Source organism: Synchiropus splendidus, chromosome 6, assembly GCF_027744825.2.
Source record: "Synchiropus splendidus isolate RoL2022-P1 chromosome 6, RoL_Sspl_1.0, whole genome shotgun sequence".
In the NCBI taxonomy this organism is placed as follows: domain Eukaryota; kingdom Metazoa; phylum Chordata; class Actinopteri; order Syngnathiformes; family Callionymidae; genus Synchiropus; species Synchiropus splendidus.
Window position 1 is genome coordinate 10,869,797 of NC_071339.1, and position 25,633 is coordinate 10,895,429.

General features: G+C 41.9%; 1 protein-coding gene across 2 annotated transcripts in view; it reads right to left on the reverse strand.

Moving 5' to 3' along the window:
* Positions 1–25,633, reverse strand: part of LOC128760024 (plexin-A1-like) — a 153,187-nt gene that overhangs the window by 125,611 nt on the left and 1,943 nt on the right. For both annotated transcript variants that reach the window (XM_053866907.1, XM_053866906.1), the window contains exon 2: positions 159–1,578. In XM_053866907.1, the coding sequence (XP_053722882.1) occupies positions 159–1,337 (1,179 nt within the window). In that variant the 5' untranslated portion in view covers positions 1,338–1,578. The remainder of the gene's footprint in view (positions 1–158; positions 1,579–25,633) is intronic.

The following is a 25,633-nucleotide window of genomic DNA, read 5'->3' on the forward strand; positions in this document are numbered from 1 at the left end:
ACCAATTTTTTAGGTGCTATATAGGATTAGCCGTCGTGCATAATTGCAAGTGCAAAAAGGGTCATGTTGAGTCAAGGAACACTGCTCATGATCAATTTGAAAAAGGTTGACATCACATGTACAAGTGATTCCTTAAAACAATAGGCAATAGTACTTACAGAGTTGATGCAGGCCAGTTCTTTGTTGAGCAGCCATGGTAGAGACAGTTTTCCTTCTCCTTTGTAGCAAGACTGAATCCTTTCTTTGATCTTCTCCTTGATTTTTCTCAGCGTAAACAGACACAGCACCGACTCTTTAGGTGGTTTGGCCCGGTTCTTTTGACCCTGAGAGAAGATGGTGAAGAGGACTTCTTCGCTCTCCGATATCCCCAGGGAGTTAGCGAGCTGGCGCCCCGGCTGAGCCAAGTAAGCATCTTGAATAAGACGGTACTCAACACCATCCTTCGTGCAGCCGATGGGAAACTCAACATAAGAGTAGAACTTGGGGTCATCCACACAGAGGCGGACTATTTTGGAGGTGAAAAACTGTTCTCCACTCGCATCGGGAGAGGTGAGCTGAGTATCCAACTGCATGGTAAGATAATAGACAAACTGCTCACTGCTGAAACTATAAATATAGTAGATGTCAAAAGCAGGGAATTTGGATAAGGTGTCAGAAGGGATTTTGAGTTGGGAGGAAACAAACTCATCCTGATAGACGAAACTGAACATGTCAGCATTTTCTTCATTCTCCATCAGCTTGCGACTCGACAGGGTTGGAAAGTATTCAGACTTGCCGTCAATAGGGGTCCCTATGAACAGCTTGCTGGTTTTGCTGTAGGGGACCCCAATGATGACCCCTGACATCGTTCCGGACTCTTCCACGCTGGAAAGGTAGTGTTCTTTGCGATGATGGGGTTCACCAAGCTTGAAGAGGTCATCGAGGCGTAAAAACTGACAGATACCCTGCGAGGTGCTACCACAGGCTATAAGACGATTCTGAGCGTAATCTATTAGAAGAAGCTTGTTCACATTAGCAATTTGGGCCAGATCGTGAGGGCAAGACTGGACACTTGGAGGAGGGTAGCACTTTTCATTGTCTACAACGGGTCCAGTCATGTGGCTGCGCAATTTGGTGAGGTTGCTGGAGAGTTTGTAAATCCAGTTGACGGCACCCACATAGACTTCTCCAGTTTGATTGTGGATAGCCAAATGTGTGAGCCCCCATTGGAAAGGTTTGAATCTTTCAAATGGTGGGGCATGGCCTTCAGAGAAAGGTGAACTCCACACAAGTAAAAGCCCGAGATGTATCAAATGCTGCAGGCCAATAGAGGCCGTCGGCCGACCTAGGGGAGACATCAGGGCACTTTTAGATGCAATTTAGGGGGAGTAGGGGGTGGGAATTAGGACTGGCCTAAACCAGTTAGGTGCACCGGTTAAGGGCTTTATATTTTGTCAACTTTTCTGTCAATAAATAGAAAGAACATTGAAGCGGAGAGAAGGTTTCAGACAGGGGAACAGAACTATTGATTCAACTCCTCTTGTCAGTGATGCAAGCCGTCATCAGGAACATCATCCACGGAGGGAGAAGGAGAGAGCCCTGGAAGACAGAGAGAAATAACACTGTGAATGTCAATGGAACACTTCCTATTGATGATCAATCGACCATGCCGCCATAAACGCAGAAATGCAAATCCAAAATAATAAAAAAAAAAAGCCCAGCTGACATTTGCCCCAGTGATGAATAAATGATATCAAATCAAGTCTGCAAGGCAAATGTATGTCGGCATTTAATTAAAGTGACGATAGCAAGGGAGCTGTAGGCCGATTATTGTCGGCTCAGTCTTGCTGAAATGAGTTATGAACTTGCAACATTAACCTCTTGAATATTTAATGACTTTCAACCATGGTGGCTTTGGAAAATGCCCGAGTTTGAAAAAGGGCCAATGGAGCCTGTAACACTGACAGAAAGTGATTCAGAGGCAGGCACCTTCCTGTCACTGCTGAAACACACTCAACATGACTTCTGCAGATCCGTTCCAAACCTTCAGGAGTTTACTGCTGTCTAATATTGGCATCTTCAGGACATGACTGGTGTAAATCAGCCGTCAGACTTGAACAAAGCACAACACCTGAGTCTAATTGAAAGACATTATATTTAGTTCAATTAGACACCCAATGCAGTAAATGTCAGCCATCGTATTGCCATGCAATTGCAAATCATAGATAGCCCATAAGGTCATTCCAATGAAAAACAAAAGGTAAAATAAACAACACAGCACTGTTCTGCTTATCTTCAGGTACTGAGACAATAACATGGATGGAGGTTTTACTTGTAAAGGACAAAGAGTAGGAGCAACACTTTTTTTGCCAATCCTGCACCTAAAAATATATTGTTTCTAAAGTAATAGAAATAATGACTTTAGAAATAATTTCTACAGTAATTACAACTGTAGAAATTATTTCACCTCGACTATCTAAAGAGGGAACTTTACAACAACAGCCAAAAAGCTAAAAACAGGTGTTAGGACCATCAATAAATGTCCAGACCATCTGAAGGAGAATAGAATGCATTTTCTTGTATACATTTGACACAATTAATATCCGGGGCAGCTATTTCTGTTACATGATCTGTGTGTTCAAGAGTAACAAATGTTTTTCATGTCAAGGAATAAAGTAAGAGAAACATTGATTTGAACTTCTACGTTAAAAGAAGGTAATAAAATGAATGAACTACAGTACCTAACCGTTAAAAGAAGATGGGATAAGATACAAACATCTGGATTGAAACATCTATACGCTACATACAAGTAATAATGGAATGACAACAATAAAGTGAGAGCAAACTACATGATGATGATAACGGGATTTTTTTTTCTTTTGAGAACAAAAATGAGAAGGCCGTCACTGCATCACAACCGAGTCTGGAAAAGAGAATGAACGAGTAAGAACGTGACCAGGATACCAGTGGGAAAACAGACTCCGCGCTCAGCTCTGGTTAATTTTCTTCATTTGATTTTAAAGTGGTTGGAATAGTGAAAGGAGATTGGGGTGAGCGTGTTTCCCAGTGAAGTGGGGAAGTGAGCAGGGTCAGTGCAAGAGAGGGAACACACAGATGTGAACCAATATTAGCTTTTATCTGCCTTCTGCATTCCAACTCAAGTCAGCCCTGTGATGCAGGTTGAAGCAGATGAAAAGAGCTTGTTCATTCGTATGCTTGTGACCAGAAGAACACCACGGCTCTACCAAGTGCTCAAGCCCTATAGGGGCCCCCAAACTGATTTCCTCAGGGTGAGTTTCCGTCTGTTTTTGTCAGCATGAAGTGCCTCATGACTCGCAACGCCAGTACTCCGTTAAAGTCAGTCGATGGATGAGGACTACGCCTTATAAGGCAGATGTTTATGGAGGACCATCACGGATGTACAACGCACTGTGCCATAAGTTCAGTTCAGTTCCTGGACTGGGACCAACTGGCAACTGAACCACCCTAGATTTGTGCTTCAACTTGCTGAACGCTAAAATAATGTGTAAAGATTAGTTTGTCTTCTTGTGAGGATGTCTACATAAAGTTCTAGACATGAATCGTTTAATTCTTTATCACATCAAACAACAGTCAATATTTGTCCACTAGGAAGAGGTCTAAAATCCAACAGTACACTGGAAGAATCTGAACAGCATGGTGAGTCCATAAAAATATGCAAATCAAGTGAGCACAACACAGTCAATCTCACATTTCCAGAAAGTCAATTACTGTATCCATACCATGACATAATCGAGAAGGCAACCGCAAGCAATATAACTTAAAAGAACCATTAGACACACTACAGCCCACATTTGCTGCATATTCCTCATGAGCAAACATTGCATACACACACACAGACTAAACACATGAAGCACACCAATAAAATGTATGCAAGTAAATCAAAATACATACATTCAGAACCTAAATGGGTCTATCTTAATCTGCTCTCCACCTCTTCACACAGCAGCCAAAACACTCCACAGATTGCAGATTTGCCCCGGGGGTGGGAGCTGGGTGAGGGGATGGAAAAATGAGGTGGGGTGATGGTAGAGGGGGATGGCTGGTTACAGAGGAGGTAAAATAGAAGGGGAGCCAAGTCCTGGTGCTTTAATCCTCACCCGGGGTCTGCCTAATCTCACTGCCACTATCTGCATATGGGAAGAATGGATTACCATCCCCCGACACACTGATGGCTCGATGGATTGACGGATCTCTGGATAGAGACTCACAGACACAAACACACGTGGTCTGGGTGACACTTGCGAGGGACAGGAGTTGCTCCCTAAAGTATTCATGCACTCGGAGCTAAAAGTGTTTCACTTGTCTGTGGCTGAATGGTGAGCCTGTTAGCTTTCCTATTAAACCACATACCCCAGAAAGACTCGGCTTTTCAGATTACGCTCACAGCACACAAAGTAAAGACTGAAACTAAGTATTCAGAGTTTTTCTGGAAAGGATGAAAACAATTTATGTGTAGAATGAATCAATCAGGAGCATAAACATAGCGTATTGCTGGCTTTCTTTTTAATTAAATCGAGAGAAACTATTACTAATGAAGTACAAAGCGAATCAATTACGTAACACATTAGTCAACACAGAGTCACGTGACTCCATTGCCATTAGCCCCACGATCTTTTCTTGCCTAAACTGAAACATTCTAGGTTCCACCTGGCTGGTGACCCAACAAGATCACACTGTTCGAAGCAGACAGCTTCAAACCTGGGTGTGTGACAGATGCCGTGCCGTGATCCTTATAGGATTCATCAGCCACCCTTCTTCAGAATCCAAAGCACCCTAGACACTAACCCCTGTTATTGGAGCATTTTTTTTACAAAACCCCTAAACAACAAAGAGGCAAACAGAAGTTAGTTTTAATTCCATCCTGAATGCTGAAACATAAACGCTTCCCTCAAAGTCCCCCACAACATCTGCATAATGAAATCAACCACTTAAAAATGATTCCAAACATGTGATTCATTTGAATGACTGTGTATGACAAAAGCAGGAAAACCAGGAGACAGACTGGTCTTTGGTCAAGAGCAGGGAGCAATGGCGAGACCAGGAGAGCTGCTGAGGCGAGCTGACTGGGAGGAAAAGTGCTTTGGTGTTTGGCAGCAAGCAGAAGTACACACTCCCCTCAGAGAGATGTTTTCTGTGGATAGCATGCTTTAGTAGAGTACTACTAAATCACCATGTAGTGTGTAGTGGAACCACTGAGACCAGGCACAATGTGAAAATCAAACAGCGGGATTATTGCCCTTCAACACACTCAGAAGTATTAAATATTCAAGCAAAGGGCACAGAGCACCCAGACAGCTGAATTACCTGAGAATACTCTCACGTTCAGGCCAAAGTTAAGGGTAAATAGAAACATGAACATGAATGCCACGCAGCTTTTTTGGCTACATAAATGGGTAATGTTTTGATTGCTGTTGGAAGACGATCTAGAACTAAAATATACTGGCATTTAAACATGGCTGTAATGTATCGTAATAATCTACTAAGCCAAGTCACATTTGATGGAAAGAGAAAACGGGTCTTTGGGAGACGAGACAATAAGGCATTGTTGCGCATTGCTATCGTGTATCATTTCCTTCCTGCCTTGACTGGAACAGAGTTGGAGCAAAAACCCCTAGGACTTCTGCTTTAGTGCCAGCTTGATCAGTGTCAGGGAGAACACTTGCTCATGGAGGCAGGTGACATGAAGTAAGTTCATAGAGTGCAGCGCTAAAATTTAATACTTTGCAGCCCCACTGCAACTGCTGCTGAGAGCTATAATTTTTTAATGAAGAAAATGGAGACTGTAACCTTTTTCCAAATGGGACTCATTGGTGCAAAGCCAATAAAACAAGAGCTACAGGTACTTGAAAGGATTAAAATAACAAGAGTTAGCTTGGTCTGTTAATTAATGCACAACACTCCCACACACATGCAGGTGTATTTGAATTTGGAAGAAATGGGTCAGGAGTATTATTGTACAACTTTAACTTTATTTCTAATGAAGTACTGAGCATGGGAGCATGACTAGTGAATACTGGTGAAATTGTTCCATCATTCTGTGAGGTGCAAAAACAAAGATCAGCCTTCATACTGACATATGCAAAGAAATACTGTGTATCCGAGTGCAGCAGCTGCGTCATAAATGCCTTTGTGAAGACCAACAACTGCCCAGCCAAGTATGAGGTCAACATATTTAATACAAAGGGTTCACAGTCACCATCTCCAGAGAGCAAAAGCAAAAAAAGCAAAGCAATTGCAGTTCTTCCAACTCTGTTAGAAACCACAGCCAGCCTGGAAAGGAAACAGAAACAAAGCAGGAATGTTCTGTGAACACACCTCAACTAGGAATTCATCACCTCATAAAACGAAGTCTGTGCGTGGGATTCTGTACGTGTAAACTTCACGACAGGTGTCACTGCGAGTACAGCCAAAACGTAGCTGATGTTTACAGCCAAAGTGACTCACAAAAGTGAGTGATCCATCATGGAGGTTCAAAACAAGAAGGTAAACACACCACCATTTGGGGGAGCAGAGATATCTGGACGTCACAGGGATGTCACCAAACTCCTGCATGCTCAAGTGTGTAGCAGTCAAACGACGGGCACCAACGGACTGGTAATACTGATTGGATTATGTTGAACTCAATGACAGGCAGTTGTTCACCATTGTAATAACCTTGCGTCATGACAAGGCCTTGTAGGGTTTTCACAGCACAGTCACTGCTTAAATGAGAGCTGCCACATCCATCAGACAAAAATCTCTTTTTAAAGATATTTAAAATTACAAGTTTGATTACTCGCGTAATCAAACTTGTAATTTTTTTTATGACAAAGTGTAAACATTGAAACAAACCGATATCATACAGCACATCATGGAAGTGGACTTAAGCGTGACAGTATTTGGTATGTTTTTAACGGAAAAATCCCATAACATCATAATAACTCAAGTCTGTTGCTCGCAGAACTGAAGTTGCACATTCCGGTCGGACATATGAAGGGACAGACTGCTGCTGATTTCAGAGATCTACTTCTTATGATTTAAACAAAAATTACAATTCAGTAAATATCAAAACCTTCCCTTCAGATTTATGGTTTCTCTCTTGCACCATTATTGGCTGTTGCTACTCCATCAGTGTTTCCAAAAATCCTGGCGGAAACCCTGCCTTGTGTTGAACATTAGTTGGGGATACGTTTGCAAACACTGCCAGTGCTTTATATGTGCCACTATCAGCTTTCCCTCAGGTGTGAGATTGTAACTGCTTCACAACAGTGAGGGTCTCTAAGGCAATGTGTAAAACAACACATTGAAAGCAGACCAACCCATTATGGGTATCCATCTCATTCAACTGTGCTGCTTGAAACTCTTTGCGGCGCAGTGACTCAAAACATGGCAAAATTGTTGCAAGACTCAAACTTCCACAACCGTCATTTTCTCAAACATTTTTTTTTCTATCAAGGGAGAAATTCCTGAAAAAAAGCTTTCAATGCAGCTGTAAAAACAGAATGAAACGCTGTCTAACAGCCCTCACATAAAACCTACCCACATTTCAAAACGGTGCGCACAGCACACAAATACACGGTAAGATTAGTGGTTTACTCTTAATCTCTCAACTGGGCCTTTCTTTCTATGGCAAATCCAGTGTCAGTCTGTTTCTGTCGATGTGAGTGTATGTCAGTATGTGAAGGTGGGTGAGGTAGGCGATATGTAGGTCATGGCTGGAGTGTGCCTGATATGAGTCACAGCGTAATGCAGTAATCGCACATCTAGTTGAACATTTCACCACCAGCTCACAAAGCTCAAGACACCATCACCATATTCAGCCTAAAGCCAATGCCGTCATTGTTGTAGACCAGAATAAAGGTCAAAAGTAACAACAAAACATGCCAGTTGAATCTACAAACATAAAGTCATAAATATTTTCCCATGTGGTTTAGGGAACAGGTGTTGAAGCCTTGATGACAATTCCGAATAGTGGAACGCATAAATAACTTGGTGTTCTTAGTGAAATTTGAAACGAACAAAAACGTGGGCAGCACATGGTGCACACTGGTGCAACAGCTTCAACAAAAAAAATGCATTTCTGTAAAACATCGCTTCACTTTCCCCACTGAGTTCAGTACAATGGAATGCAGCCTAGACTGCCCAAAACAGCTTATTTCCCAACACTGCTGGCATAAAACCATACTGCCCTTGTCTACTTTCTTCCCCTCACACTCTGGTTAGACTGCACAAAATTGACTGCTGTTAAAAAAAAAGTGTGCGACAATATAAATCCTCTCGCCATGGCTTTAAGGACAGAGGCTGTAATGACAGCAGACATTTGGAGGGGAGAAGCTCCTCAAGGAGAAAGGCTTTAAGAAGAATTCATCGCCTACTTTCACAATAATGGAGCAATAAACAGTGCCTTTATTTTTAAGAACACTTCTAAGGTGAGCTATCGTGAACTAAAACTCTGATATGGACATTAACTTCACCTCTAGCAGGTTGTGTGCACTTTCTCTTCTCCGAACCTGAAAAATACATTTCATTTTTAATGCAGCAGATATGAACGGAACCAAAATTCACTCCTTCTGAAGAATGTTTCAGTCCATTAACGTGCAGAGAACAGGAGAACAAATAAGGAAAAACAAAAATTTCAGCTTGTCACTACACACAACTCTAAAATAGATATAGCGAATATTCATGACCAAGTTAAATTCTGTTCACAATGATTTTTCTGTTCTTTGTTTTATTTTTATCTTAAATAAAGTCAGTGTCATTTTCAGACTTCAGGATAACTTTAGTTGCATTTTAAAGCGCAGAACAAACTATCTCCTATGGGTGAGGCCTGTTGTTTTGAGGCAAAATCGCAATCGCAATATACATTTCATTAATCTTGTCGCCACTAAATTCTATTGACCACGAGACTTGCATCAGTTCTGCACATTCTTGTGGTGCATCCTACTTGAAATAGTCTCCATTTATTATGTCTATTAAAAGAGACAGCCAGCTGGCCATCTGGAGCTCCAGCTTCTTCAGTCAGAATCATTCTATTAGTCCACAAGTTTATTGAAATAAATGTCCCTCTATATTATAACGACAGCGAAGAACTAAAGCACTTTCAGAGTGTGTCTGGGTGGGTCCTCTATTGACTGGGTACCAAATCCTTATCCATCTTTGTCCATTAAGGCCAGTACAGTTTCCGGATGTGTGCTGTTGAGGAGCCTTCGTAACCATATCACTGACTATGACCGCAACGTTTATCAACTGCCCTAAATGCTTTAAGACAAGCGTGTGGCTTGTGTCACATGGTATTGAGCCACTTTGTGTACCCTGATGATTCACAAGACAGAGTTAATCCACGTGTCCTGGTTGGAGGTCATTGACTTCAGTGACTACTATTGCAGCGGGAATCATTTATACGGCTATATTAAGCTGCTGTGACTCAAAGTCAATTACAAAACATGCTTCACCATTCCAAGATAATGTATTCTAACTGCTGGTCTGCATCATAAATATGCTAATGCTGCTAACTTGTAGCTACAGTAATGTTATCTTGGCTGGAGAGCCGAGCTGCATTTCATCATATCTTTTGATATTCTACCGACAAGCTAAAGGTTGACTGACTGTGTGATGTGTTAAACAACCGGGAACAATTTGACTAATAAAGGCACACGAGGTCAGAACCTGAAGACAGGACCATTTGTCTAAGTGACACAATAATAATTCAGCCACGTAAGGCCAAGAACAATTCTATTAATTTGTGCCATGCTAAAGCAAGAACTTGGTCAAAGTTCACGTTAACAGGCAATCCTGTCTACGCAACACTTCCCTCATATACTATAGCTGCCTTGGGAGCCGCGATAAGAAGGTGACACTTGTACAGCGTTGCCATCAACCAAAATAATAGCTGAATAAATATAAAATCATCTGGATCATGGATGGATACGATGGCACACTCTCTGTCTCTTTGGTTTCAACAATGGGCATTTAAAATCAGAGATAAAAATACACTCATTTCATTTTGTTATAGCTACAGCAGGAACCGTAAAAATTACAAATCAGAGGTCTCAAACTCACAGGCTTGCAGGCCATTTTAGGCCGTCATGATGCAGTTTTGTGGCCTGCCCTGCATGCCCAATTTTAGTGGCCTTGACAGGGCACCCCCATTTTATCCAAAGTCAGATGCTTAGAAAACACTGTATACATGAATTCCAATGGAGGACATTTAGGCTTTATCCTGGAAGCACCTTTATTAAAGTGCAATACCACCAAATCACTCAAATGTTATCGCTATTAATGTCATCATAACACTGCCATTGTTACCACATCTGGTTTTGACCAGACGAGATCCATACAGAAGGATAATAAAAAAAAGAGTCTAGTGAGACCTTTCAGTCCTGCAATGAATGATGGGATGCCTCAAGACCATGTCAGACATTTTCTGGTCTTTTTTACATTTTACAGGGGCCTATGTATATATCAAGAGGTTCATATTGGAATTAAGATGAATTACCACCGATCTTAAATGAACAATTATATCCATATATATTGTCTTAATTTACAAGAAAATGTAAACAATGTTATCGAAAGACTGCCGAAGATGTTGTGCTAATATTTCCAATAAGTTCAACATGTGTCAAGGTAGTTGGTCAAATGTGTTCAAAGTAACAGTATCGGTAGAGTACACCTAACACAAACCAGGCCATATATCACTTCAGTCGACTGAATAATACCATTCAAAACAAAGCAATAGTGAAGACGTGTCTGCCAAACCGCTCCTTCAACAGAAAGAGTGCAACAGGTTGTTCCGGATAAACAAGAAATATCACTTTTTGACTGAGTTACAGTTACAGGATGAGACTAAGCGAGAAGGGCACAGTGTTCAACTGAAAACAAAACCCAACAACCTGGTGCACAAACCAATTAGGCCACATTACAGTATCTGTCTTTCACCCAAACAGTGCAATTAATAAAGCTGTCACTTGTGTAAACATGCTGTTTGAGTATGTTATTTTACGGGTGTCTGCTGTCCGTATAAGTTTACATGAACAGTGACCGGGAAACCGAATCACATAGCTGCGCTGCAAAACTACGAGTCAATAAAGGGAGAAACAGGCGGAAATGAACGCAAGCCAAGACTGCGTCCTGAGAGCTTGTCAGTATCGTTTCAGCAACAGAACTCAGGATGAGGTAGAGCTTTGGGGAGGTGGGGAGCTTGCGGGAGGATAAGAGCAGACACGCAGGGAAGGAAAACAGAGGGAGACGTGCTGGAAAAAAGAAATGTGAGTAGAGAGGAACAGAGATAAGCAGAGACTGGTGGGAGCGAGGGAAGATGAGAGCTAGAGTGGTGAGTGAGAGGAATGCCTGAGACAAAAACAAAAAGGGGGGTAGGAAAGAGGACAGGGCAGAGGAGGGACTAAATATAACATTATTCTGTTCAATATAACGCAGAGCTGCATGGACTAGCATATAGCAGAGGCGCTTGTGACATGTGCTTCATCATTCAGGAAGACAATGGAGCTGAAGACGGTGTGAAGGAGAGGAAAATTCTTCACAACACTATAAACCTCGTCTTCTTTAACATTAAACCCAACAGCCACATTTGACCTACTATGTCATTCATTGCCAGCTGTAGCACAGGCCAATGTTAAATAATTAACTTTGCTCTAAGAATATTAGTTACAGCAGGCTCTGGATTAAAACCCAATTGTCTCTGGCACAAGTGGGCCTTGACCTTTTATTTGGCAAATGCAGCCTGATAATGAGATTCGAGACTAAGCCACTGCAGCTCTTCACTTTCCTCTGCAGGTTGGCTGAATCGTCCCAAAATGTTCTGAAAGCCTGCTTTATACGGACTGTTCCAGCATATTTAAACTCATGTGAATTCTCAAAAGGGAACAGACTCACACAGGAATTGTCACCGGTCAAATTCGTGTTCTCTATGCGCAATTTTTACAACCATTTATGCCAAAAATAACAGATCTGGTCAACAAAGGGCAGCTGAACGTGAGATAATGTAACATGACGTGCAAAAAGATTATTACTAGGACTGATGTTTTGTGAGAAATTTACTCGACAGATGTAGATGCTTCTAAGCTCCACAGAGCGGTCCTTATTTGATCTTATTTTTGGTTAGTCAAACGTGTCAATCTGTCACCAAAAACTGGATATTCTGCAGCTTAAAGCCTGCATAAACAGGGCATGAGAACATGGAGCCTCGCTGTAAGCTGATTCATTACACACAGAGAAGACGGGATGAAAAAGAGGATCCAGCGGGGAAAAAAAAGATCTGGCAGATTATGCAGTGTGACCACAACCACTGAGACCACTGACGAAAACCTTTTGGAGACATAATCGTGTCAAATAAGAATAGTCTAAGAAACTATAGCAAGTGGCAATATCAGCATATGAGGACATTGTTCTGAAACTGTGATCAGATTTTATAGTATACTGCACGTGACCATCACAGCTGGCAGCATTGTACTTTTGCATGAATGAACCCAGTTTAAGCAACTGCACACAAGCTTTGCCTTCATATTTCACACCAATGCATTTCCCCATAAGCAAATCTGGGTCACTGGGATTCATGGTCTCCATTGTTGGCGCTTCACAATCGATTTATTTACCTTCTGTGTATACATAAGGAGCCTGTTTATATTATAGTCTGTCAACTCCTGCGCTGGGCGCGTTTCCTGTGCTGAGCGAAGACTGGGATCCCATTTGCCCTCCCTTCAATCACGACCTGCTCTTGATTAGCAGGCGCATGGTTGCAGTCGCTCGCCTGCAGAGCTATTCCAGCAATGTGTTTGTTCTCCAGGGTCCTCTGAGAGAAATGTGTCAACTTTATCTGCTGCTCGGACAAGACCGCCGGTGCCCCCTGCATACTCTGAACATGACAGGGTGTGGAGAAAAGCCAGCGAGCGATGTCAAGAGTATGAACACAACAAAGTGCCTGGCAAACACTCAGAAATCTGGACACTTGGTGAGGGAGTCAGAAAAAGTAGACACGGCGACATGATTTTACACCAGACATTTAAAACTATCCATTACGCAGCATGCAAAGCATCAAGATAAAACACATGGAGATTGATGATAGAATTGTTGCAGCGTCCCACATGATGCACACACACATAGTGTGACCAGGGGCTGGGGCGCTCTGGTGGCGCCTGGGCAGGGCGACAGCAGCAGCAGTTAGTAATTAAGAGTGCTCGGCTGAACAGCTATGGTTAGAGCTGGTGCTGCAGGGCTGAAGAGAATAGGGCAACAGGTCTGACACAGTGCCTGTGTGAGTGTGTGTGGGTTACTACTGCCCCTGGGGCTATAGACAAGGGCTCTAGTTCAAGTCTTGCTGACTCAGATTCAACACTGCATGTCTGGCTATGATGCCTCCACTACAGCTGGCAGGGGGAAAAGCAAATTGTTCTCCTTTCTCTTTGCTTTCTGTTAGTTTTCACCGTTCCACTCCCCTGCCACGGCAGCCCTGTTATTTTCTGACTTTCTTTGCCTCTTCAGCACAGTCGATACTTTACGCTAAGCTTTATTGACAGAGATAGTGTTTAGCAAGCAGAGATGGGGATTATAGAGGGGATCAAAACAGGAAATACATTTGCCTTTACTGGCGAGCAACAAACATTACTCGTTTCAGATCAATCATTTTCTCGGCGTTAGAACAACAGTTGGTCCAGCTGTCCTACAGCGGCTGTGGGTCAGCTGTGGTAACCCCTTTGATCAATATGGAGTCATAAAGTGAAATTTCCTTCCGAGCATGTCACATGACGAGGTTCAAAGAGGACATTGATAGTATGTTATATACAAATTAATGTTTGATAAAAGACTAGCAAGGACAAGTGCAATAAATGATCTCAACAACTTAGCTGTTCTCATTACTATGCATACACTCATCTAATATTAGGGGAATCTACGCATTCTTTCATCTCTGGCCATAGATTGTAAATTTACTTTTTAAATAAAGTTTCTTATCATCCATCCACTCTAAACATGATTCAGATATGTTTCAAATGCAAAACTGCTTCATAGAAAACCAATAAAAATTGTTCCTCAAACCTATACAGCACACAGGAAACTGTTCATAATTTGAACGAAGACTATATTTCTAAACTGGAAATCAAACAAACATCTTACTGAAGGACAGTTTGATAAAGTGACAGAGCAGAATCTTCTGTGACTACAGAGTAAAAACATTGAATAAAGAAACAAAATATGTTGATCAATGCTATTTCATAGACCTCTTCACAACTGAAAAAAATGGGAATTTTGGCAGAAGAAGTGGCTCTTAGTTCCATCCACATACACGTGCTAAGTGAACGTTGGCTTATAAAGCAAAAGCTTTCAACAGAAAATATGACTGGTTATGGTGTGGTTGTCAAAAATTCATTGACTTTTGTCATGTGACTGTTCTCCACCATACTGTGGCCAAGAAGCCCACATATATCATAAACTCTGAATATGTTGTTTATGTTGTAAGAAATGCATTGTGACAACCAATGAGAGACAGAGCTTGAGTATAAAAATACAACTACTATGCCCAAATAGGACCTAAGAATAATCACAGCAAACCTCATTAAGATCAGAATGTGTGCATATTAATTATTATTAATATATATATATATATATATATATATATAAATGATTGTTATTTGACTGTTTACAGCTTCTTTTTTACAAAGCAAGTTGTTAAGTAAGTCATCGCGTGTCAGGAGGAGGATTAATTGGGGGCGGGGTTATATGCTAGAGGCGGGGTTTCTGACACCCCGTTTCAAAATCCTCGCTAAAAGCCAGCTCAAAAATTAAACCACTTTGGTGTTTCCTAGGTTAATTATTTGAAGCACTGAAAGTCATTACGTCGCGTGTCCCACACTGAACTCAAAGGTCTCTCTCAATACGTTATTAGTCCTTTCATTTTCACTTTTCCAGATAGGAATGTCACGTATCAACTGCAACAACTGCTGCATTAAAATATATTAAAAAGGGTCTTGTGACATTATAAGAGGCTTGGCTTAGACCTTAGTCATTTAGCATGCCAGCTAATCCTATTGTTGCCGTCTGCGGAGCACAAGTGGCGAGGTCCGTGTTAAATCCTCGCTTTTGTCTCTTTGTGGATCATTAGCAGCAATTAAACTGTACAAATTATGGTCCTCAAGTCAAGTGGAGGCTATTTTTAAAAGAAGCACCTGATATGCAGCGTCACCGGATGAGGACAGAGTCTCGAACAAGCACCAGCTTTCCTTGTTCACTTGGCCTGGTTTTGGAATTACTCCATGACAGACGTATTTTTAGAGAAAAAAATGCTCCTCCTGCAACGTTTACATGCATCTTGGGCAGATTTGCAGAGACTTGATGCATCAGCTCAGACACAGCCTCCTACTTCCTGTCTCAGTTTCATAAATGTGATTTACTGTCATGTTTGATGAATGCAAACATGCACTTGCTCCTTTGTGTTTGCAGTCTAAACAGAGTGTGTCAGTTTATTGTTTGTTCCACTGTGTTCCCAAATGTTTACTGCTGCAGAACAATGGAGTGGCCTGGGAAATTCTGAGCACTGAAGGTCTGATACAGTCGCAGTTCTTCCTACCCAGGTGTAATTGACTTGCACTTCTTCACTGATAAGCATCTATTCGGCATATTAAACACAACAAAATTCAGATTGTAGACAGTTCCCCCGGGGTTCAAACAACAAGACACAAATTCCCCCCACAACACTGTGTGTGATACTGGCAAGGTCTCCCATAACATTACACACCATTTGGCGACATTAACAATCATTACCAAAGCACACATAAAAACTGTTGTTGAGTTCAGGTCACTTCACTTTTTCCAGCTTGGTATCAAAAAAAGTAAGGGAACAAGAAGTAGTTTTATAGCCAATGTCAAAGTGTTGAAGCCGGTGAGTTACAGTCAGGTGAAAGATGTTTATAAACACACGCAGTGTGATAAAATATTGACGTGGCAGCATGCTGACATGTCACAGCAGTTGACGTGACAAACTTGATGCCCTTCACGGCTAAAAGTGAAGAGGGGAGCGACAATAAGGGTGGAGATGTGTCAAAGTTTGAAGGCAGATTCATACATGATGACACAGCACATTCTACATCTATGACTGTGTGTCATCATTTAAAGATGGCGCCATGACAAACAGCCACGACAAGCCACCACAAATAGTGAGGGACCTTTTTATGTTGACATACTGGGGGTCAAAACTCCAGGTTACGGATAAAGAGCCCGCTGGTGGTCACCCTCCACCCCAAAAATAAAAAAAAAACTGAGCTGAATGCAGCCAATCAACAAGTACTCTGACGGCAGGAAGGAAGTGTTTCCACTTCATCTTAATGCATTTCATCACATAGGTGCGCCACAATACTCGATATGTAGAGGAAACCCTGCTGGTATGTTATACAGGATTTGACTTTCAGCATTTAAAAAAAAAAAGCATAAATAAATAAAATGGAAAAGATGTTTTCAAACAAAAAGTATCAAACAAATAATTTGTCCTTTATATTTCAAGGAAAGTGTATTTTTTTTTTATGATAATAGCACAATAAGTCACAGGCAATATATTGTAGCGTGACCCAGGTATCGCTATGCATATCGTATTGTGAGGTTGTTGACAATACTGCCATCTGTTTAACTTAGTAATGACTCATCTATGTTGCTGTGATACAAAACAATCTTAGCAACTTTACAGATAACACTTGGAATAATATGCAGTAACAACATTCAGACAAATTATTTGTTGAGTCAATCCAAATGTTATGTTTGGTTAAACCTTCAACAGAGGGTGGTGTCAGTCTAGTGCGTACTGCTTTTAATTTTAATGCTTTGTTGTTTTAGAGTATGCCATCAGCAAAAATTCAAGCAACTCAACCCACACACAAAGTCTGTTAATTCTCAAGCAGCACCAACACTGCATGTCCTCAAATAAGCACTACCACATTTGAATACATCTGATATTATTTTTTTATGTGTGTGTGAGAGCAGATATTAACATTTCAAATGGCTTCACACAAAATAACTGCAGTCAAAGCACCTACACAGCAAAAATGTAGTCTTTGGTTTAACACTCGCTCAATGAGCCAGGTGTATAAAAACCATCTGGAAGTGATACACCTTTCATGGTTACACTATTAAGAAGGGTCTCTTGTGTTTAACTGTATTCAGATGCTGTTTATTATTTCATAATAGATGCAGCACATGGAAAAAGAAAAAGTCTATGTTGTGCCCATCTTCATATTTGGAAAATTGCCAGGCCTGCTCTAACAGAGGAACAGAAAGAAAGGGAGGGTGTTGTAAGCGTGTGAGGGGGCAAACAATTTCCTGGCAGGATCCCCAGGACCCGGTGGAGGGCAAGGTTCAGCCACTGAAGGAGAGGCTGCGTGCCCAGCAGTCAATTAGCGGCTTACATTTAGACAATGAATCAAGCTCCCACAGATTCTACAGCTCATAGACAGACGCCCTCAACACTCATGAGTATATCCACTCAGTACTCATCATCACACGCCAACGCAAGGTCAGAGAGGCTGAGGGGTTTGGAGGGAGGGGGGGCAGAAAACAGAACGCAATAGTGAGCGAGGCCAACTATCCAATGAAGTGGTACTCCACAAACAGATACTAAGCGGTCAGACAAGAAAAGGTTGACGGTGGTATAACATGATTACAAGGACGACAAAATTGTGAAATGTAAAATGTTCAAAATGTTCAACTTTAGATGTTTTGTTAGACATTATAGACATTATATAATGTTAAAGCAGGAATATCCCCAATAGAAAAAACAGAATGAAGTGACAAAAGTGTGCTTAAAACTTTCAATGGACTCTGACATTAGTCTGTACCACGTAACTCAACGGTTTTTCTCTGTAATGTAAGCTTGCTTACCCACCCTCTGCCTGTTTACCTATTCAGCTGCCAGCCCACAAATTAATCCAGCAGGCACAATAATTGGTGAAATGAGAATAGTGGTAAGTGGATGAGGGCTGACCTGACCATGCAGCAATCAAACCCCAGCCCATCTCTCTCCCTCGCCTTGCTCCAACCTTCCAGCTGTGCTCTGAATAGGCCCTTAAATCACTCAGCCTCGGCCCTGTGATTGGTTGACCTCTCTGCATGATTAAACAGCCATTTTCATCACGTCCTTCACAGGCAAGTGACAGAAAGAGAGAGGGAGCATGAGGACGACGGAATCTGATAGGCGAGGTTGCCGCGTCTGACCATAATAGACTACTCCTGAGTGATGAGAGACTCAAGGTGTACCATGGTGGCCGGAACCCTTCCACTGCCCACACTCTGGTTGGAGGGCGGCAGATCAAGCCATAAAACCGCAATCCTTCCTCTTTGATTGACTGACACCGCATACCTACCCCATTTGGCAGGAGTGTCCCAAAAACAAATTATTTGTTCAGAACATTTACGAGTAAAATTAAAATTCAGTGTTCATTTCTGTCCATTATATTATGCCATATGGCAGAACCAGCTGGTGCGGAGCAAGGTAAATTTAAACATCAACTCTTTTGCCATTAAGTGTTTAAACAGTTTAAAACTTCCACACTGTCATGTACTTTGTGAAGTTCGCGGAGCCACCACTACAACCAGTGTTCTTATACATTGTACTTTGTTATAACCATTGGAAATAATGGGTCAAGCATCAGCGATATTACCAGCAGAACTTCACAAATCCTTGCGAGAGTTTAATTCCCTAACCTCTGTCACTCAACTTCTGGTGTGCTATCCCCTCATAACATCTGTTGCGATCCCAAATACAAAAGCTCTAAAGCCAGTGTGAAAAAGTAACACTACTAACCTCAGAAGTAAATGCACCCAGCAGCCTTTAATTTAAGTTTTCCCCAACATGTGAATTTAAGCAAGTCATCCTCTTTTTTTACATATATAAATATGTTGACTGTATTTATTAGAAAGTTTTATCACTAGACTTTTTTGGCTGTTCTGAGTGATACTGCCAACTCCCACCCACTTTTGTTCAAGTCTTTTTTCCCCAGAGAAGTTGACCAAGGAGCCGTCTCTGGCTTGGTTCTGCTCAGTTTTTTCCCAGTCCATTTCTCTACACCCTGCTTTTATGTAGAGGCAACTAGTAGGGCTTAGTAATCATGCATGCTCTGGCCAAGTTTGGACACTTTGCCTTTGGCAGCATAGGGTGTCTCCCTGAGATCGGTTCTCCTGTGTGATCTTCACCTGCTCAGAGAATGCAACCTCCGGTGACCAGTGGGCTAAATTTAAGCATTTTTTGTTGTTGTGAGAACTATTCAGTGCTGTTTCAACAGCCGGTTGGACAGCCGATTATTGTGTTGTGCCACCGGGCAAGAGGAGAGAGGTTGGCATGCTGTAGGCCATGACACACTGATCTCAAGGGCCAAATGAGGTCATTAGTGAGCAACAACAATGGCAAGAGGACCGACCCGACCAGCCGCATTCCTGCACTCGCATGGAAATCATAGATCTCAATGAAGAATGGCTGCAAGACAAAAAAAAAGGTGAAATAGTCAGCAACTCCTCCCAGCTGCCACGCATCAGCACGTCTCACCAGTCACAAGTTACACGCCCCATTTTGTTTGGAATGCAGCAGCCTAACAAAAAGTGAATCTTATCAACTGATGCATTCCTTCACGCATACTGGCTGGTTCATCTGGTGCTCGCACTCAGTGGTGGAGGCGTTATGAGTGCAAAAAGTAAATGATTAACCGGGAAAACGTAACGCTACATCACCTCTAGTCACAATGACACCAGCTAATGTGGCATCTTGTGATCAGAGACGGACCACCCCAGGTCAAAGGTCATCAAGCACAACCAGGTTCATCACGAGAAGTTTTGCTCAGATTGACAGGCAGGAAGAGGAATCTAGTAATAAACCTCTGTGCTCCCACTCCACCTCTAAACCTCGGATCAGTACAACCTCTGACCTCATTCTACCCTATTAACTAAAGCTGCATCCAGTTTGGTGGCCTCCCAGCCCCCCCTTCACCAATTGTCTGATGAGGAGGACTTATTCACAGAGTTCCTCAGCCCTGCGTGCCTCTCTTCAGCAGGGGGTCGAGGACGGAGAAGGGACTTTAAAGCCCCCTAGGGAATTGAGCCAATGCAAAAAGAAGGTAACCAATGCCTGCTAAAAGAATAAAGCTGAACAGTCACCAGTATTCACAACATGCTGCCCGAGTGGTTTTCTTCTTAACAAGCTATGCAAGGCAGGAAAGGGAGGGGAACAGGTTTTATGGATTTACGCACATGTTTCCACTGAGAGAGCAAAGTGAAAACAACCAAACTTACTGGTAAATTCCAAAATTGGAAGGGAGTCAATGATAGATTCTACATAACTCTGCAACACGGTTCTGGCAAACAGCAGCAAGGGAGAGGCAAATCTTCAGACGCACAATAAGGTCCGGACAGATTAATATAGGAGTAAATCATTGCCAATACCATCGATGCTTATCGCTCACCTGCGAATGGGTGGCGTTAAAATAGAGCCGTGAATGACAGAAATGCAAGAATGTCTCTCGTGCATGTGACCATGATTGGCATGAGATGCAGTCTCACAATGGCAACGCACAATTGAGGTCAGACTTGGTAGGCTACTCATCACCTCCACCTCTTCAACCCTTTGAGAAAGGGACACAAGAGGAACAAAGATATGGGGAAACAATGGGACTAAGAAAGGGAGGATGGGTAAACCCTAACCCAAAATAAAATAAAATTCCTTTTTACAAGGACTTATTTACAATGTGATGCAAGTGTTAGCAATAATTATACGTACTCAATGCTTACTATGGCATCAATATTTGAAACTTGATTTTACAGTCTGCTGTAAACAAAGTTACTCAGGCCTAATCTTTTATTTAGCAGCGCATGGGTAATTTTCCAACTCTGTAATCCACAGATACGTTCCTGCTGCTTCCAGACTTCCAGGTCTTCTTGAGCCGCAACTTGAAAGGTTGCTGCTGAGAGTTTAAGGCAAAAAGGGGAAAGGTTGGGAGTGTTATACAGTGATACAAGTTAAAAGCTGTTTAAAATCTGCCTGCACTCTTCTTCTACCTGCACAGGGATTTCACAGAAAAGGGAAGTGTCAGTTCTGGCTTTCGTAAAGCTTTCTCCCAAAAAATCATTGTGTAACTTGTGTGTTTCAGGTAAACACAGAAGCCGCCTTTCACACAGTAGTAAAACACCCAAGTCGGATCCATTAGCCTTAATTTGGTATTCCTCCAACCAGTAAGGGGTCCGCCATCCATCTCTGGCACACAGGCACTTGTAGAGAGATCTGTTAAAGGTAGTTAAATGTCTGTTTCGAGTGATTCAGAGGTTCAGGTAATGCCCATTTAAGTGCAGGAATCAGTGTGTAAGTGTGGAAGCCGTTTTCTTGAGAAAGGAGTAATCCCTCTTTTCCAGTAGCTTATCATCCCACATTTTTCTGCCAGAAAATTCATTGACCTTTTTCAATATTATGTGATGAGATTGAGGAGGAGCTTGTATATTAAAGTCCCTGAAGGCTAAGTGGACCTCATGGTCCATGCATACAGACATACCTATGACTACACTATTTATATTAATATTTTGAACACAAAATTATGGGACTAATTGTCATCATTTTACAGAGAATCATGGAGGATTAGCCCTCCCGGGAAATTGCAGAAACTACATGGCTATGTGTGAGGAATGAATAGCAGAAGAAAGGCAAGTCACGTTAGATATGGACTGTGAATAACCACAAAAATGAGCAACCTTCGGAAGCTCCACTCAAACAAATCCATAACAGCTAGCTAAGATTTCATTCCACACAACATACGACTTCATCCCAAATATATAAAATCCAGTTTATTTCCCTTCTGTGAGCGCCGTCAAACGCACGCTGATGATGCTCTGCAGCTTATCTCAATGCAAATACATGCACAAGCACACACCCAAAGTGTGCCGCCTCCTCGCTCACACTGCGCCTCTCATTAACAAGCCAAACATGCCTGAAGAGGCAGACAGACTCTGGTGAGCACAGTAAACAACCAGTAGGCTTCCTCATCTGAGCGGAGACTATTTTAGTATAGACAGCACAGGATTTGACGACAAAACGTGGGACAGGGACAGCAGACTGGTAGACACACCATCTTTTATTCCGCCCATCCACATATGGAGGTGCTCAGTACAAGGAGGAAATGTCGAACCACTTGACAGGAGTAACCAGTACTCAGCAAATAACAAGGCAATCATGCACGGAGCATTCGAGTTTAATGCAGTTGGGCACAAGCAGGTATATCATACAGACAGAGGAATAACTCAACAAATACACTGTGCTAGCAGATTATGGTTGATGCTGCAGGGTCCTGTATTGTGGCTATGTATTTCGGACAAACAAATCTTCGCTGCCATTTTTAAACACTGCTGGCAGTAGAGCCAGAGAGGGTATGAAGAGAATGCTGACAAGAACATTAGCATGACAGTGAGGAAACTCCATACGATAAGGTTGTGCCAAAGAGCAGCAGGAGGACGGTGGGATTTCCACTCAAGGCCACCAGGTCAGATGCAGAACTGGGGTCAACATAGCATCTTTGGACCGTTTGGAAAAAAACTGCAACTCAATCTGGGTGTTGACGAGTGCTTGCGGAAGATGAGATGTAGCCACGGTAAATATTTCCATGGAATACAGAACAAAAGAATGCTTTTTACAGAGGTAAGCATTTCTGCCATGAGGAACAGAACTGAAGGAAGATGGTGCCTGGTGTTTGTCTAAGCTCAACAGCAACAATATTTATGTTATACATTCACGTTGCAATGCCACAGCTTAAATGAAAGCTGCCACGCTTCAGAACATTGATATTTTTTAAAGATGAACGCTCATGTGATCAAACGTATTAAAACGAAGTGGAAACATTGAAACATGCGGAAAACGCATTACATGGAAGTGGATAGAAGTGGAGTTATTATGGTGTTTTCTGGCATGCAGTTAACGTAAAAATCCCAAAAGAAACATAACTAAATGACAGGTGTCGCGCATCCTGGCTGGACACAAGAAACAGGCCGGGTGAGATTTTTTTAGATTTCATGTCAACAATTAACTTGACTGGATACATTCAATAGCATTTTTTGGGGGGGTCAGTTTTTGTACTTAAACTACTATAGACAACAATTTTGGTCAAAAATGTGTTACCTACTGCCACAATATGAGGACAACCAGCAGTGAAATACTGAATGTTCCTGAAATCATGTTGTGTTACACAAAGAGGACGCAAAAAGAGAAATAATTCATTTGAGTGACACATTCTCACCAATGAAGATTTTTTGCCGTCGTTCCTGTTGGCACAAGAAGGACGTCGTACTCTAAGGTGTCGAGAAGTGAGTAATGTCAACCAGTGAAGTCCCAACCAGACTGCTCTCTGAACACACAAGTATGTAATCAATGTTTCTAACAGGCCGGACAGATGAATCAGGGCTTATTTTCAATTTGCAGCCAGATTAACGCAAGTGTTTTGATACTGTCAGAAAAGCAGATATTTTTTCCATTCCAAGTCATCTTGAGTGAGTGGCCTTTTTAGTGCCTGCTTCAAAAAGCTTCCCCCTCACCCAAGCAGCTGTCACTTTCAGTAGGCGCTATGGAGGACTGAAGCGGGGGAGGGGTCCTTTGAAGGAATGGTTAAAAGTGGGCGATAAAAATAAACCGGGAGAGAGGAGAAAAATTAATTATACATAACAGGCAGTTCACTCAGATGAGCGAATAGGAGAAATGGAAACTGTGGCTGCTTTGTTTGGAGATAAAGAAAAAAATGGAGGAATTTGCTTCACTGCCTCGCCAGTGTGGTTTTTATTTAGCGACAAGTGAAGTCAGAGATATAACAAAGACTTTCCTCGAATGGGTCAAAGCATCAAACAAAACAAACCAAGCCTGACAATTTAAATCGACCACATTCTAATTCAGGACTTTTTCTGGGACTGAAATAAACCTGCAAGCGTGAGAAGATCCTCCTTTGCAAAGTATCTTTACCAAGTGGGCGGCTCCATTCAGTTCACGTCTAACTGGCACTAATGATGCTTCATGCTTCTCGCACCACACCAATGCAGTTTATCGATGAACATACAAGGCAGTGGGCGGAGTGTCCTGCCGTTGCCGCGCTCCTCACCTTTGCAACACTCCGACACCTAACACAATGGAGCGGATGTGACGATGTGGTGAGAGTTGCCATGTGACAGAACTGAGACAAGAACAAGAGGTGTGAGAGAAGAGACAAGCAGGCAAGAAAGACGGAGCAAGCGCAAGCACTCGCACTAACCTTTTTATCGAGACTGACACAAATGAAAACTTATGTAATAAAAACAAGCCGTCTGCACCGGCTACAATATGAAAGCAGAGATTGCATTACAGCGCTGCGGTGCTCAGGAAGCTCTCAATCACGCGCAGGGAAAGTGCATAAACTAAAGCAACTCCAACACACTGACAAAACCACTTCAAATCTGAGTGAACGCTCTGAGCTCAGGGCCAAACAGAGGCACAAGGAAGCATGCCGGTCTGCAGGTGCAGTCTTCCTCCGAATTTCGAGTAATTCCAAGGAGTCTGACAGATGGGGGTGTAAGAAAATCTCGATGTGCTCAAATATGACAAAAATTGATTCCGCTATTCCGCTAGTTGTCTATATCCATATTTAATGCTTAGATACTTGGATATGCGTCTGCATTTGTGACGTATTTAATACCAATTAGGGCAGTGCATTGGCAGGTATTTTGCAGTACGATACGTACCACGATAGAGGAGTGGTGATACAATACATCGCAATACGGTTAGCTCAGCAATACATGGAGGAAAATCAGATGCAGTACAATATCATGGACTTGTTTCCTTATTACACACTGCAGACATCATAAGAATAAGTATTCATGTGCATAACACTGTACAGCATTTTCTGATTTGGGCCTAAAAATAATGGCTTGTATTGTAAAATATAGTGCTGAACTTACAGTTTCACCATTTATTGTATCACCACTCCTCATACCGGGTTGTGTATCGTATCGCACGATACCCGCCAATACACAGCACTACTGGCGGAACTGCAATATTTGGCCTGGACAAATGTGAAAACAGTTTCTCTGATTAATTAAATAACACAGCGACCGTGGAAATAGCAGCAAAAATGTCACCGTTAACAAAAAGGTCACAAAGGTAGTTGCCCTAGAGACACAGTCAATTGTGGAAAATGTATGGACAACCTAGATTGTCATGTCATCCTGCTTATCAATTGAACGGAAAGCTATTTGAATACACCGCTCCTCTGACCACCAAAATATAAAATATCTCAAACCATAACTGAGCATATATTTAACTTATCAATTAGACCGTCCGTTTGTTGTGTTGCAGTCAACATGGCATAACACCACTTCACTTCAGTGTGCAGATTAGAGACTGCTCCACAATTCATTTTACTTGCTTCGTTTTAAAGAGTGTTCTTTTCTATTTTTATACATTTGAGTAGCTAGTTATACGTTATGTATTGCCTCTGTATATTTTAAATTCACATTGCTTTATTGTTTAAACAGTTTAAATAATCGGCGTTTCTATAGCTGCACTTCTAAAACTGACATTTTGAAAAAAAAAATGAGATAAAACCAAATGATACATTTTTTTATTATGTATTTGTTGACTGATAGAACTTCCAACTCT